This window comes from Anabrus simplex, chromosome X (assembly GCF_040414725.1).
Source record: "Anabrus simplex isolate iqAnaSimp1 chromosome X, ASM4041472v1, whole genome shotgun sequence".
Classification (NCBI taxonomy): Eukaryota; Metazoa; Arthropoda; class Insecta; order Orthoptera; family Tettigoniidae; genus Anabrus; species Anabrus simplex.
Window position 1 is genome coordinate 216,699,137 of NC_090279.1, and position 15,905 is coordinate 216,715,041.

General features: G+C 43.4%; 1 protein-coding gene across 4 annotated transcripts in view; it reads right to left on the reverse strand.

Moving 5' to 3' along the window:
- LOC136886796 (uncharacterized) overlaps positions 1-15,905 on the reverse strand; it is a 262,354-nt gene that overhangs the window by 102,168 nt on the left and 144,281 nt on the right. For all 4 annotated transcript variants that reach the window (XM_068230684.1, XM_067159601.2, XM_068230683.1 and 1 more), the window contains one exon: positions 4,568-5,130. In XM_068230684.1, the coding sequence (XP_068086785.1) occupies positions 4,568-4,938 (371 nt within the window). In that variant the 5' untranslated portion in view covers positions 4,939-5,130. The remainder of the gene's footprint in view (positions 1-4,567; positions 5,131-15,905) is intronic.

The window sequence follows — 15,905 nt, forward strand, 5'->3', positions numbered from 1 at the left end:
CCACGGCGTCTCACTGCAGTTCGCAGGGCCAGAGGAGGCCCCATACGCTATTAGGTGACTATCCCATGACATTTGCTAAGTCAGTGTAGATGGAGGGATGACCTCAGGAAAGATTTTGAGGATTATTTTAAAGCGAGAAGTTTCGAAATTTTGAAGATATAGGACTCACGATCGAAAATAACCAATTAGATTCGTCAATTCAGCTTATAGAAAATACTGTATTGACGTCAGGACAGAAGATGCGAGTGAAGGGAACAGATATACTGAGTGGTACAAGAAAGAATGCAGAAAGAAAAAGGCGGAAGTAATGAAAGCTTTAAAATCCTACAGGAATGTAGGGGTCTTGAAACAAGAATTGCATTCTGTAGCAAACGAAAAAAGAGTATATAGAAGTATTAGTAAACACAAAGTAGTCATGGCAGAAAAAAAACCTGAAAATCTGAACAGAGACTCCAAAAGAAAGGACGGTAAGAAAGTGTGGAATAGAAGAAATCAAGTCTGCAGAGATAGAAGAAGTACAACACAAGCGAATATGAGTAATGGGGGATGGATGAAGCATTTCAGACGGCTATTAGATGGAGAGGATAATTGGAAACCCAGCATAGAAAAGACTGGGTTCTCGCGAGGATTAGAGTAGCTTTTGCCTACCTTAGACCAGGAGGTTTCAATTAGTAAAGTAAAAGATGTAATAGAGAACGGGCGATAAGTTAAAGCTGGGGCAATTTCAGGTATTAATAATTAATTTTGGGAAGAAGTAATAAAAACACCTTTATCCTCGAAAGTGCAGTAAAAATATTTAATTAGATATTTGAAGGAGCGAGAGTATCAAAATCATGGCAGGAGGGAGTTATTTGCCCTGTATATTAGAAACGGGGTGAAATATATAATCCAGGTAACTATAGATGGATAAGGTTACTTGATTCTCTAAGTAAGATTCACACAGGGATATTGGCAAAAAGACTAATGAATTGGGCAGAGTGGTGCTCAGTCCTGTCGGGACTCCACTCTGGATTTAGGAAGGGAATGAGGACAAGTGATAACATAATGGTTGTTAAAATATTAATACATAAATACATGAAGAAGAAGAGGCAAATTGTACATCACGGCAATCGATTTAGAGAAAGCTTTTGACTCGGTGAGTAGACGGGCTGTCGTCTATAAGTTGAGCCATCTCGGAATATCAAGGAAGATGATAAGGGCAATTGAAATACGTATGAGTAATTTAAATGTTCCATCAAAGTGAAAAATGGGGTAGTTGTGGGAGAAATTTTCTCAAAACTGGGTTTCAAACATGGTTGCAAGTTACCACCAATATTGTTTTTATTATTTATTAATGACATGTTCCATTCAGGAAAGGAGCATTTCCTTGTCTCGAGAAACCAAGATATTCCGGCTCTTATCTTCGCAGACGATTCCTGCTGCTAACATTAACCTCTGTCAAAATGCAAAACAGTATCAATGGCATAATAAATTACTGTAAGGAGTGGAATCTAAAAATCAATCCACAGAAAACCATAGTTATGGTGTGTAAACTCTCAAAAGGTGAAGAGTGGTGGATGGGTAAGACAAAATTAGAAGTTGAAAAAAAAAATCGAATACCTAGGGACGATCATAAGCAGCAACGAAAGATGGTCAGAAGGGATTTAAAGAGTTAAAATGAAGGCAGTAAATGAGTAGATGATGGAATTGTAGACACAGTTGTAAGTAAAGTAAGCGTTATTCTGGCCGAAGGCAGGTTCGAACTTCCGCAGAGGTGTTCCTGAGCCGGAGTTTACGTGCGGTAGGGTGGCCAGTTCCATTCCGCTCCTCCATTCCCTTACCCCCCCCCCCACCAACAGCGCGTGGCAACCCATCCAACGCCTGACCACGCCCAATGTCGCTTAACTTCAGAGACCTCACGGGATCCGGTGTTTCAACACGGCTACGGCCGTTGGCAGTTGTAAGTAAATTTGCCAAAATAATAAAGGGACTGCCAAAACCCCATGGCGCAACAGCCCCGAAGGGCCATGGCCTACCAAGCGACCGCTGCTCAGCCCCAAGGCCTGCAGATTACGAGGTGACGTGTGCTCAGCACGACGAATCCTTTCAGCCGTTATTCTTGACTTTCTAGACCGGGGCCGCCAACTCAGCGTCAGGTAGCTCCTCCTGCCCCCCCCCCCTCCCCCACTGGCTATGCCAGTGCCCATCCTCTCTCGAGAACTTCCAGCCGGTCTCGGTAACGAAGTGGATAACGTTATCGGAATTAAGGAGAACGGAAAGGCCCCATATCCAGATGGTCTTCCTATTAAAACTTGCCAGAGCATGAGATAAAGAGGTATCCAGCGGTTTAAATACCCGTTAAATAAAATGGAGAAAGAGCACTACTATGCCCACACATAAAAACAAAGGTGGTAACTACAGAGGGATTAAATTACTTTGCCATGTTCTGAAACTCTGGGAGAGAAGACTGTTGGATGAGACTGACATCTCGGAAAAGCAGTTCGAGTTCATGCGAGGCAGGTCGATAATGGATGCTGTTTTTCTCCTTTAGGGAAAGATCTGCAGAAGGTATTTATAGATCTGGGAAAGGTCTATGACGCATTGCCATGGGATGCGGTTTGCTGCGCCCTGAAGTGGAAAAACGTGTCACATCCGTACATTACGATGATTCACGATATGTACAATGACCATCAGACATGTGTGCGCAGTTCGTGTGGATAAACGCGTGCTTGTGGCCGACAGTGTCTGCAAGACTAGTTCAACAACTGGAACGATGTACCGTACTGGAGAGAAATGGGCTAAACGATCTAAAACAGATTCGTATATGCACTGCAATTTCAGGGGAGGAGGTCCGTAAAACGAGTACCTTCTCCCCACTACCGAGGAAAGGAAACTACGCATGGCTGTAAAAACAAGACTTAGCCTCTTAACAGAAGAAAAACATTTATTTCTGCTATAAACGCGGACCGTCCAACGGCGTTTTTAGTCTCCGAGACCTAAGCAGCTGTGCGGGAGGCGCGTAGACGTGCTCGACCTAGCCAGTCTGAATCTCAGCTGTTAACATGGTGAGACACCGTATGTAAATGTTATTTTAAGTACGACTCGGCTCGACGGGCACGCACTGCATTTTTTCTGTTGACCTTCATGAGAACAGATTCACGAAATTGTACATAAATTTGAAACTACTGCCTCAGTGCCCTATAAGAAACATGAGCGCACACGAACAGTTTTAACAGAGGAAAAGCTAGATGACATTGGTGAGAATCTTGAACGGTCACCGGATAAATCACTCACAGGTTTAGCACAACAAGTAGGAGTTTCGGTTTCTTCTGCACACAGAGATACAAAGCTGTTACACATCTAACCGCACAGGTTTACACAGGCCCATTGTTTAAAACCTGCTGATCCAGCCACAAGAGTGAGATATTGTGAGTGGTATCTTGCATCACTTATGATCGTTTATTCAACCCTCAGCTTGTGTTCTTTTCGGATGAGGCCTGCTTTCATCTTAATGGTTGTAATTCTCGTTATGAGTGTGCAGAAAATCCTAATGGTGTTTATGAAAGATGACACTTTCAAGATTGTAACACGCTTAAAGCGGCGCGACATAAGTTGGCCTGAGCCAGCCGCTGTAGCGCAGAGTACACACATCGTGCGCTCAGTCTGAGTTTATAAGACACACCCTGCACTTACCTACGCTGCCTGGCTGCGAATGAAACAAAAATCTTCTTTATTTGATGAAGGCCATAGATCCACTGTTAACTTCATAACACTGCTGTCTATTTGACTGTTAATTTAATAATACTAATTTTTAATGTTATTGGCTAACTACTTTTTAGGTTTACGAAGACGCCGAGGTGCCGTAATTTAGTCCCGCAGAAGTTCTTTTACGTGCCTGTAAATCTACCGACACGAGGCTGACGTAGTTGAGCATGTTCAAATACCACCGCACTGAGCCAGGATCGAACCTGCCAAGTTGATGGTCAGTACGAGAGACAAATAACATTGTTGTCTATGTGTCTGCTTAGATACTTACTTCAAGTACTGTACAGCAGTCGTGTTTGTTTGACTGTTCACCTATTTACTGTGAATGTAGGATAATTTGTCTTTTTAAATAAAATGACGTAATCAAGGGTCCCAAAAATCAGGATAACAGGTTAAGGAACGTGACATCTGGTCACTTTATCTTAGATGTCCGCACTCGAGTGAATGCTGTCACGAAACCACGGGTGTCCTGTATGATCCTCTTACACGTTAAATCTAATGTATACCGAACCACCGTTCGCTCAATGCTGGCCTGTCACGAAGCACTTCATGTATTGGACCTGAGAATACTTCTCACGGGCTTGGAGCGAATCAGGAACAAGTACCTGCGGTGTCGCCCACTGTAACGGAAATGAGAGGAACTAGACTGCGTGGTCAGAAGAGATTCTACCGAGATGGAGAACAACTTCCAGGAAGAAATGCAAGTTGTCGATGTTCGTCCAGCTGATGCACAAGATAGGACAAATGTATGACACGATGCACAGGGAAATACGCCAGGAAGAAGAAGATGGATATTACATTGTACTTTATAATGCTACCTTACCTTGGCTCTGAGTCTACTGAAGATTCAGATGAAGACATTCCTCCTTCAGATGGCATCATTCCTCCTCCAGATGACATCAACCCTCCAGGAGGCAACATTCCACCCGGTGACATCACTCCTCCCCCAGGTGAAAACATTCCTCCTCCAGGTGGCATCAACCCTCCAGGTGGCAACATTCCACCAGGTGGCATCACTCCTCTTCCAGGTGGCAACATTCCTCCTCCAGGTGGCAACATTCCACCAGGTGACATCACTCCTCCTCCAGGTGGCAACATTCCTCCTCCAGATGGCATCAACCCTCCAGGTGGCAACATTACTCCTCCAGCTGCCATCAACCCACCAGGTGGCAACATCCCTCCTCCAGGCGGCATCAGTCCTAGCTGAGGTACCGGTACGCTGGCGACAGGCGCCTGCTTGGCGATCTCCTCCACGCTCTGAGTCTCGTCCGGCCCAGGACCGAAGCCGAACTGAAAGGGGCCCAACGAAATCCTGGCGCCAAACCCATTGAAGATGAAGGCACGTCTCCGGGTGCGATGAGCCGTCGGCAGGACATCCTGATCGCTCTAGAAATATACGCAATACTCATGTTCACTTGCTAGACTGTGTTATAATAAACAAGTTGAAATGTGCACATCGATTCATTTATTCAATTTACTTGTACAATTTTCAACCATTGTTAAATGAAAAATGGCGTATGATTTTTAGTGCCGGGACAAGTTCGGCTCGTCAGGTGCAGGTCTTTTGATTGGACTCCCGTGGGCGACTTGCGCGTCGTGATGAGGATGAAATGATGATGGAGACGGCACATACACCCAGCCCCCGTGCCAGCGAAATTAACCAGTTAAGGTTAAAATTCCCGACGCTGCCCGGAATCGAACCCGGGACCGACGTGACCCAAGGGCCAGTACGCTAACCATTTAGCCATGGAGCCGGACGCCATTGTTAACATTTGATTGGACTAAGATGAATGACGTGAGGAGTAACAGATGTGTTTGTTTCGTCTCGTTCGCCCTGCAGATCCCTCATGGGGTACAGTACCTGCTCATTAGTCACGTACTTGGACACTTGCATCAAGTACGAGAATGTTCATCAATTTATCTGTCAAAAACTTCGAAAGAATTCATAATACAACAGGAGAGACTGAGCGTGTCTAGTGACACTGATATGTACAGGTGACTTAAAACCCGATAATCATTACTGGTTCAGTCTCTGTGTGTACTGCACTTCTTTACTTTCATTGGTTCATTGCTAATTATCAGATGACTACTCATTATTATCATTGTTATTATTATCTACATAAATAAAAACGTTACGACCGTATCTGTGCATTGACTATTTTGGCGAAATTTTCGTTCAGTTATTCATTTCAGGTGTAATAATGACCATCTCGCGTATATTTTAGCGTAGGTGTCTGTCTGCTTCATAAAACTTAAAAACTACTGGATATTTTTCTACCAAACTTCATATTTTGAATCCACCTGTCCTTGGGTAGATTTTAGAGCCAACATTGTTCCTAAATCCCTGAAGTGACTGGGGTTTTATACAAAACCGTGATTTTGCACTCGCAAAAAATATTCACAACCAAACTTAAGGCAAATCTACCTGCCTAGATGGAAATCAATTTCTAAAACTGTTTTTCTCATGCGCATAATTTCGATAGGAGGATTAATAAGGAAGATGCCTTTAACGGACTGTGTTACAGACTGCCAAGTCATTTCAAGTTGGGTTAAATGGTTTAACTAAACAGCCATTTTACTTTTTTCCGATAGAACAGACAGTGTTGAGCCACAGCGCCACTCCTGGTTTCAGAGGAACAACAATAGGGAGAACTACGCACAACTTCGGACCGTTCAATAAACTCTGTTATGGTCCTTGTTGTCTCTCCGCTTTGTTCAGCTTTATCGGACTTCGCGTTACTGCTTTCGTAGAAGAATGTCAGTTTAACATGCCGTATTAAGCGTTTGAATACAGACATGTAACTTCGTATACATTCATCAAGGAATCCTGAAATCCACCACCAATTCCCGTGCAAATAACGGATACATATGCTAGTACTATTACAGCTAATATGTTTAATTTCTGTAAATAATAATGTTCAAATACTGGTACTTGATTAAAGTAGTTTTATAAGCTCATCGGACAAAAAGAATTGATCACCCCGGGAGAAATCATTACAAGCTTCATTTGGTACCATGCAATTCCACCTGTGGACTTGATAAGCGCCTGGATTCGGTTAGAAAGTGAGTCCACAAGGTTGTGTAGCTACGTCACATCCAGGTTATCATGACGGTTTGATCGCAGAGTTTCACCAAATTGCGAGGATGCTGATATCAGCGTTTTACCCGCTGTTCCTACTTCTCCCACAAATTTTCAATGGGGTTCAAGTCAGGTGATTTTGCAGGCCAATTGAGATGTCATAGGGTGAGGGAGTGTTCATAAAACCAGTCACATATGCGTCCAGCTCTATAAACTTTGCTGTTGTCATATAGCATACTCATGATGCACGTGTTGACTGATCATCCACAATGTTTTAAACATTCTGCTGCATATGGTCACCTCAGTGAGCAAGCCCAATACATGATACGAAAAATACCCCCCAAAACATCACCAACGCACTTCCGGCTTGAATCTGACCTTGCACACGTCCAAGATGAAATGCTTCATTTTGCCTTCGGTGCACTCGGCGTCATAGCAAACTCTACTGTCGACGTTCGTTTCATCAAAGCAGAAACGCGCTGGAAACTATAAAATCATTCTGCTTGAGCTTTCATTAGAAAGAGTGCGCCGTTGAGCATTCCTTTTCGGCAGTGAAATGGGCGATTTACCCATCTTTTCAGAATAGATATCCCGGGCTAAGGGAATCCTTTTTTACGTAAATAAATCTAACATTTGCGGGAAATAACACGCGATGCTACTGTCTTGCATGCATCTTCTCTGGTCCACTTGGCCGGCTTCTAATCATTCAATAAAATTTTAATCTGAGTCCTGGAAATCAGTTTCCGCGAAACTAATTGTAAAACAAATATTCTACTATTTTGCTTTACGTCGCACCGACACAGATAGGTCTTATGGCGACGATGGGACGGGAAAGGCCTAGGAATGAGATGGAAGCGGCCATGGCCTTAATTAAGGTACAGCCCCAGCATTTGCGTGGTGTGAAAATGGGGAACTACGGAAAACCGTCTTCAGGGCTGCCGACAGTGGGATTCGAAACCACTATCTCCCGGGTGCGAGCTCGCAGATGCGCGGCCCTAACTCCACGGCTAGCTCAGCCGGTACAATTAAATAGAAGTACGGCATGATCATGCAATTAAAAGTTATTTACCCTATTTTAATACACACTAAGGAACTAACAGACACTGAAGAGGCTACCAGACTGACGAATGCGTGCGGCATACCGGTGAATTATAACTCAGTGTCCACGACCTTGGCAAAAACATTATACCCCTACTACCCTTCCCCACAGCACATGCAAAGTCTCCACTACTTGCCGTAGCGCTATACAAATCGGTTACCCGCGACGAACGGCATTTGGTGCTTATTTCCGCCAAAAATTGATAATAATTAAGGAAAATAAAGGAAAGAATTAGCAGATAAGACACAAAGGCTTGTACAGATAACGTTTCTTTTACAAATAATTCGCTGTGAGCTTGCATCCGGGAGATCGTGGGTTCGAATCCCACTGTGGGCAGCCCTGAAGATGGTTTTCCGTGGTTTCCCATTTTCCCACCACGCAAATGCTGTTGCTGTACCTTAATTAAGGCCACGGCCGCTTCCTTCCAAATCCTAGGCCTTTCCTATCCCATCGTCGCCATAAGACCTATCTGTGTCGGTGCGACGTAAAGCAATTAGCAAAACAAATAATAATAATTCCTAGTTCCAGGTGGCTAAAGTGAATATGTAATGTTTACTCCACAAAGTGGCGAGGGGCGGGGGCGACTTTCCCTTCACGCCCCACCCCCTAATCGCCGCTACTGTTTGTTAACACGCCAAAGATGCAGAAAAGGAAATTTAATCACTTGTTAATTTATATATGTGTAGACATTCCACTCGATAAAAGAGTTGCTTGTATGAAACAAAAACGATACTGTTCGGTGAAATACTTGTGTAGAAGGCATACGTCTGTTTGGAGCTTCGGTTGCATTCCGACCGGGTTGTACACATTAAAATAATGTCTATGTATTCGTCGCTGCTGAACACACTAGCCATTGGCGATAAGCAGACAGTAAATATAGTGCGGCTGTACCATACACCAGCCTAGAACTATGCGGTCGAAAACGATGTTTACTAATGCAAGGGGTGCATTCGACCGCCAGCGCTGAGTAACATGCTGCGAGTGTGACTCTGTTTCTTATCTCTTCATATTCTGACGTAACCTGCCCGCTGGCAGTAGTTCCCCTGTTAAAATCAGTTGGTAGACACCCCACACATCACTTATGCATGCGGGACATTTATAAGTAGAAAGTACGGCGTCCGTGAGCCACCTGGTATATTGGGGTTGTTTGCTTGTTTGTTCAGTATAGGAAACTCAGTACAGAGCCTCTTGAAAACGGCATACGTTTCTAATTATTTTTTATTATTTTTGGAAGGGGGCATGGGTTACAGCACACAACTGATTTTCTGCAGCAGCCGCCACTGCTAACAGATCACTACAAACATCAGTCGTGATAAACAGTGCAAGCACATTCATTGTGCAGTACGTGTAACTAAAGCTCAACTGCACCTCAGTTCACACGAATTGCCGCGGACGGAGCCGGTGTTTATTGTCAGGCTTTGAGACTTGAGATTGGCGCACGCGCAGCAGCGACTTCTCGTCAGGGGACCATAGTAGCTTCGACAGTCTGGAGAACCAAACAGAATGGTTACTAGCGTTTTGTGATATGACACGTCACTCGCCTCAGCACGCCAAGCTGCTCCAAGCTTGTGCATTCATTCTTCTATTTAAAGTAATGTATAAAACATTCCTGTTGAGCTGTGCTACACGTAAAGCCGGGCCCAATTTGAAAGACGCTTCACTTGCTCAATATTACAGCCACTGACAGACTACCACAATTGACTCTGTGAAAAATCTTGTAAAGAAACAGATGATTTATCAGCTGATTAACCATGTTACTACAGAGAAATCACACCATCTGTAAATCTTTCAAGACTAGTGAAAGGATTTCATTTTCATTTTCATATCGGTAGATCAATATATGTATTTGGAGACATGAAATGAAGAGAAATGAACACAATTTGTTGCATCTTTTTTTGTGAGATTACTACTTGTTGCCTTGAATTTCATGCTTCAACACCTCAACCCCCCCCCCCCCCCCCACTTTGAGCTGTGGGTTCTATTTAAATAGACAATCTGTTTTCTCTTCAACACTTCTTGGGCGAAAACTTTGATAAAAAAGAATGCTGCTTTTGTGCTCTACACTGAACGGACGCAGAGGTCATCTAGAGTTGGAACTTTTTGCAGTGCATAGCTACAAGTTTTTGCCCGATGTGATTGAGAGTTTGGAAGAAGTTGATGAGTGTTAAGGAGAACGTTCATGGATTTGTTAAAGACAAATTTGAATTAAATTTGAATAAACTCCCTTTACAAATGCTTACAAGATATGCTCCATTGGTTTCTGTAGATATCAAGCGGAGTTTCTCTCTCTCTGTATATATATAAAACAATCTACCAGGCTCAAAGCGCCAGCGACTTGAAGTCAAAAAATCCAGCAAAGTTCATGTAAATGGTTTCAACCTTAATAACGTGATTTCATCAACACCTTTTTGAATGTATTTTCAGAACCTGTTTCCCCCTATCCTGACAATACTTTCCACCTTAGAATCCTTTCCCTAATGATGCCATTCAGATCATGAGCAGTAGGGTCGCTCGTTCTTGCGCAGTGAGGAAAGCAATGGCGAACAAGCTCATCCTGCCTGCTAAGCCTCATTTTAGCAGCGCCATCGGTTTTTCTGGTTTCCCTATAATCTGTAACGGACAGTTTCATTGACCATTGTCGCCGATCATCGTGGGCACAGGCCGCAAGGAAAGCTGGAGACGAACAACGGCTAAGCCCTCACACCCGGCTGTGAAACCCCTACCACGTAGGCAGACCCCAGTACACGAGTCCCGCAGTCTCCTTGCCGTGTAACCTAGGGTACAACCTTACTCTTCCCCCTCTGTTAATGTTGTTAACCCTAGAATGGTAACAAGGAAATTTAACGCTTATTGGTAACTATACGCTTCCAAGGCGTACACGGCGCAAAACAACATCTGTACTGTCTCCTATCTTTCTTTCCTCCAACCTTCTTCATGTTAACTACATTACTAAGTATAGAAGTGAATTCAATTATATTTTCTTTCTGAAACTTGAATAATTATTCTATTTCCAACACAAGATCAAGGCACAAGTGGTACATAAAAATAAACACCAGTAAAAAAAAACTAGACTCGCAAGACAGTCTATCTAGCTTGTTGAAAGTAAATTCTTGTTCCAGAAGTAACTCAAGTAAAAGAAAAATAACCTACAACAAATTTGATAAAAACTCATATGAAATAATCCAGAAAGAATCACACCAATTGATGGTAACTACATTACGTAAGAGGGATTATTACTCACAGAACGTGGTCAGGAACACGGCTGGGACGTGACACACGCATTTACATTTGCGTGTACGTCTATGAGGATTCTAGGGTTAATACAGTTATTTTCTATCTGGTTGGTTTCGCTTCAGTGTCGCTAACCACACAGTTTAGGGACCCTACCTGCCGATATGACGTCTTACAATTATTCGTAATCTGCACATTGGTACTATATAGTCATGGCTTTTTTCGTGACCTGCGAGAAATTGCCACTGCCGTACTGTGAAAACCACTAGTGTTACATTTGCGGGTATAACTAAAGCATATTTTCTTTTTCTGTAGAATTGTAAATCTGTTTGGGTAATACCAGGTAAGAAGAATTGTCGCCTGATCGATAATATAGTTGGTGTTAAATGACGAACGTAACATTTTATTCATACGGTCTTATTTCGTCCAATTCGTATGTATAGGATTAAATTAGGATGTACAAGAAGCAAGAAGAATCTGCAAGAACTCCTCCGAAAAGGAAAGCAACGTTATCTGCTCTATAAACATCAGTTCAGTTGAAATCGAAGGACATTTCGTTATCAACCTAACTTGTCACAACTTTGGTACGGTTTGCAGACTTAGCCTCTGTGATTACAGCATATCGTCGCTGCCGGGACAAAACCTCGTATGTGATAATATTTTTCGAGATATACTGACCCGCAGCACATACATTATGAAGGGCGAGTATTCACACAATACTGCACCTAAGATGACAGAACCTTGCCGGCCAAAGTTCTAAGCTAAAATATTTCATATAGGAGCGACGATATGCACATGTAATATATTTGCTTATTACAGCGCGGTTTGACTTCAGTGCGACAAGTAAACGCAAATTTTAAGAAGGGAGCTGAATTATTTACACCGAAGAATACGCTTATAGAAATCAAAATAAAGGCAGAAACATAAAACACTGAGTGAGGGTGAGAGACAGTATTAATTTCCTAAATTCCCCATTGAGCTTGAATACGGATTTAATTACAAATATCTTGATTGATAATTTACTTGGGTAAGAACCTCCATTACATTGAGGTTAGTTTGTTGATGGTTATGTCTCGTGATTTCAATATGTAACTAGTCAAGTTGGCAGCAGTGAAGAGCCTTTAAGAAAGAGATTAGGGCGGTGATATTTGCTTTTTATCGGGCACCTTTATGTGATGATTGCTTTACACTCCGACTACTAGATATGTGAAGAAGAGTACGATGTTTCATTGCAACAGTCATGTATAAGGAAAATGCGAAAAATCGAAAGAATTTTGCATTGCAAGTTGCGCAAGAAATTTGCACTATTTTTAAACAAGCCTCTTTGGAAGAATTTGTCCGGTACCTAAGCCTGTGATACGATGCTTCTGTAGCAGCTCAGCTTGTCTCTGGGCTTATTGGGATGTAGTCGTCGGTTATTAACGAGATAACTTCGGTGTATTCATTAGCTCACAAACTAGTGTAATCACTTACAGACGCATTGCATTCTTCATCTTTGTTATGCCTTTCAGCGTTGGGTACGCAAACTTCTCTCAATTAACAACAACCCTCCCTCTGTATGTAACTACATCTGTGGCTTCGTTTACTTCAATAACTTTTATCTTTAAATCATTAGAAATTGTGTCCAATCTACTTCTCTTGCCCAACATTCGAGTCATTATTTTCCTAGGTAAACTATCCTCCTACATTCGCCTCACATGACCCCACTACCGAAGCCGGTTTATGTGCACAGCTTCATCAGTCGAGTTCATTCCTAACTTAGGGTCGTATTCAAGAACAAAGTCCACTTTGTACCCACCAAAGTCACCAGTTTCCTATTCATAGTCGAGACTTCGCGCAAAGTAGAACTAGGCCGAGAATTTCCTCCAAAGTCGCCAATGACCTGTACTTTGACGTCAGAAAGTCGACTGTAGAGGATAATACAATGACGGAAATCCTAAACATAATCCAGTTTGTGGAATATCTCGAAGATGCACAAGAGATAATCCAAGCCGCACAAACTTATCATCGAGTTATAGCAGATGCTCAACACCAGATTGCAGACGTGCCAAGTCAGCCGATTTAAGCAGGAGACTCCTGATTTTTGGTCCTTCCTCCTTCTGTTCTGATCGGAGAGACTTATTTCCCGATTTTCCGAGTAGATTTAGTATTCCCGTGTTCCTTGAAAAACCCACGCTTTCTTTAAGAATCTGGAGATAATTCATGTTCAGCGCGAACTACTAGGGCAGACACAACCGGATGGTGCTGATCTTAAATACGACAGAATATCTCATGTAATGCTTTCTATGTCATCATTTCCACAAAGAAATTCCGACTATGAGACTATTTTAGCACATTTACAAAGACAGAAATACAGCTCAGACTATGCATGCTTCCGTAAAAAAATCTATGCAAATGAAGAACTATTGGACGAGGAGAAGGTCTCAACAAATGTTGATTCCGCATGTTCCTAAGAGACACATTCGCGCAGAGGAAGAAGAAAGGTCCAATAATGCTACCTTGTCACTACAGGATTAGATATAGCTTAACCTACTCTAATTCTCTGAGTTCTAATTTATAGAAATGTAGCCACCTATTCATCTAGTCCAATAACACTCATTTTCGACAGCAGTCTCCTTGGACAGGTCAATAGCGATAGAGTACTGTTCCCCCTCTAGTTGTGGGAGTGTGGGTACTCACCGAGCGCATGGCGGCCCCCAACAGGGCCAGCAGCAGAGCGCACAAACTCCAGAGAGCCACTCGGCCCGACATGGTTGGTCGGAATGAAGTGAAACCCTTTACCTCACCATAAAACAGTTCAGTACGTGATCAACACGCCTCATTAAAGTTAACATTCCATAAATCACGAGTTTACACGTGCCGCGGGGTAACAGCATGACCCAGAGAAAACTCTGTAATGAAGCATTAGTGTTATAGCCCACTGGGATAACAAAGCCATACTTAAAAAAGTGCTAATTAACAATACAACAGAGTCTGTATCAGCACACGTCAGATTTATTTGTTAGAGACGGTTTTCGGAAATGTAATTCTATCGTCAGTACATAACAGATTGATTGTCTAAATTAAGTTATAGCATGAGCCTCCGTGGCTCAGACGGCACGCTGTATTCCGTGGTTCAAATCCCGGTCACTCAGTGTGAGATTTGTGCTGAAAAAGCGGAGACGGGATAGATTCCCTCCCCCACCCCCACCCCCACCCCCTGTCAGCTTTCATTCCAGCAACACTCTTCAGTATCATTTCATTTCATGTGTCAATCATTGATCATTGCCGCTGAGTGCGACAGGCTTCGGCAGCCGGCACAGTTCCTGTCCTCACCGCTACATGGGGCTTCATTTCATTGCTGACCCGGTCGAATGACTGGAAGCAGGCTGTGGATTTTCTTGTTCCAAGTTATAACATATGAGAAAATGTGGGACTGGTTGATCTGCGACACGACAGACAGGGGATGTTGTGAAACGCACTTTTCCGATCATGAAATGCCAAGCTCAAGAAAAGTTGTTCGAGACTGCCACCTGATATCACCACACTACATTTGACTGCATGGAAAATTTCTTTCTTTCCTTCTTTCTTTCTTAATCTGTTTACCCTCCAGGGTTGGTTTTTCTCTCCGACTCAGGGAGGGATCCCAAGGGCAGTGGTGGTGGTGGTGATTTTTTGTTTTAAGAGGAAGTACAACTGGGCAACCATCCTCTATATAACACTAATCAGAGGGGAAAATGGAAGGGATCCGACACTTCGAAAAATGAAGGTATCGGTCAAAGGAAGACAAGGGCCACGAAGGGCGTGAAAATGAAAGACTCCCTAGGCCTCCATACGTAATACCGTCGAGGTCTGAAAAGAACAAGAGTTGACCAAGGGAGGTCGGATAAGATAGATGAATGTGAGGAGCCTGGCACAAGTAAGTGGAAGCAATGCCAGAACTCAGCTAAGGGCCCCGTGGTCGCCAACCCACACTCCAAAGTTCAGAGCCCCTACGGCCCCTTTTAGTCGCCTCTTACGACAGGCAGGGGATACCGTGGGTGTTATTCTACCGCCCCCACCCACAGGGGGGCCCCAAGGGCAGTGTCCTGGAGCGTGAGACATTTGGTCGGGGGATACAACAGGGGAGAATGACCAGTACGTCGTCCAGGTGGCCTCACCTGCTGTGCTAAACAGGGACCTTGTGGGTGGTGGGAAGATTGGAAGGGATAGACAAGGAAGAGGGAAAAGAGCGGCCGTGGCCTTAAGTTAGGTACCATCCCGGCAGTTGTCTCGTCTCCCTGCTCCAACATCTGCGCAACTCAACGTAGCAACATTTCGTAACACTCATCTTTGTTGGAAATCGCCCAGAACAAATCCTTTGAATCGGAACCAGTAAGTCTTAGCACTCCATGAAGTTGTTGCTGGAATGCTGGCGCAGAAAAAGTCTGTCTTCGTTGTTACATATCAGCACGATCGGAATGTAGATAATGCTAGGACGTCGCCTGCGTGGCCCCACTTCGCTAGCTATGGCAATAATAATAATAATAATAATAATAATAATAATAATAATTATAATAATAATAAAGTCGAGGTGGTGCGGCTCTTTTCAGGTGCACCCGCAATGGAAGTGAGCTGCAACCACGCACCAGCCCTCCTGCCATTTTTAAATACCTGGCAGTACCGGGAATCGAACACGGGGCCGCTAGGACGGCAGCTAATAACATTAACCGTTAGAAGCCGGAAATAATAATAATCAGCCTGTATCTTGGCTAGGAAAGAAATATGTCTGAC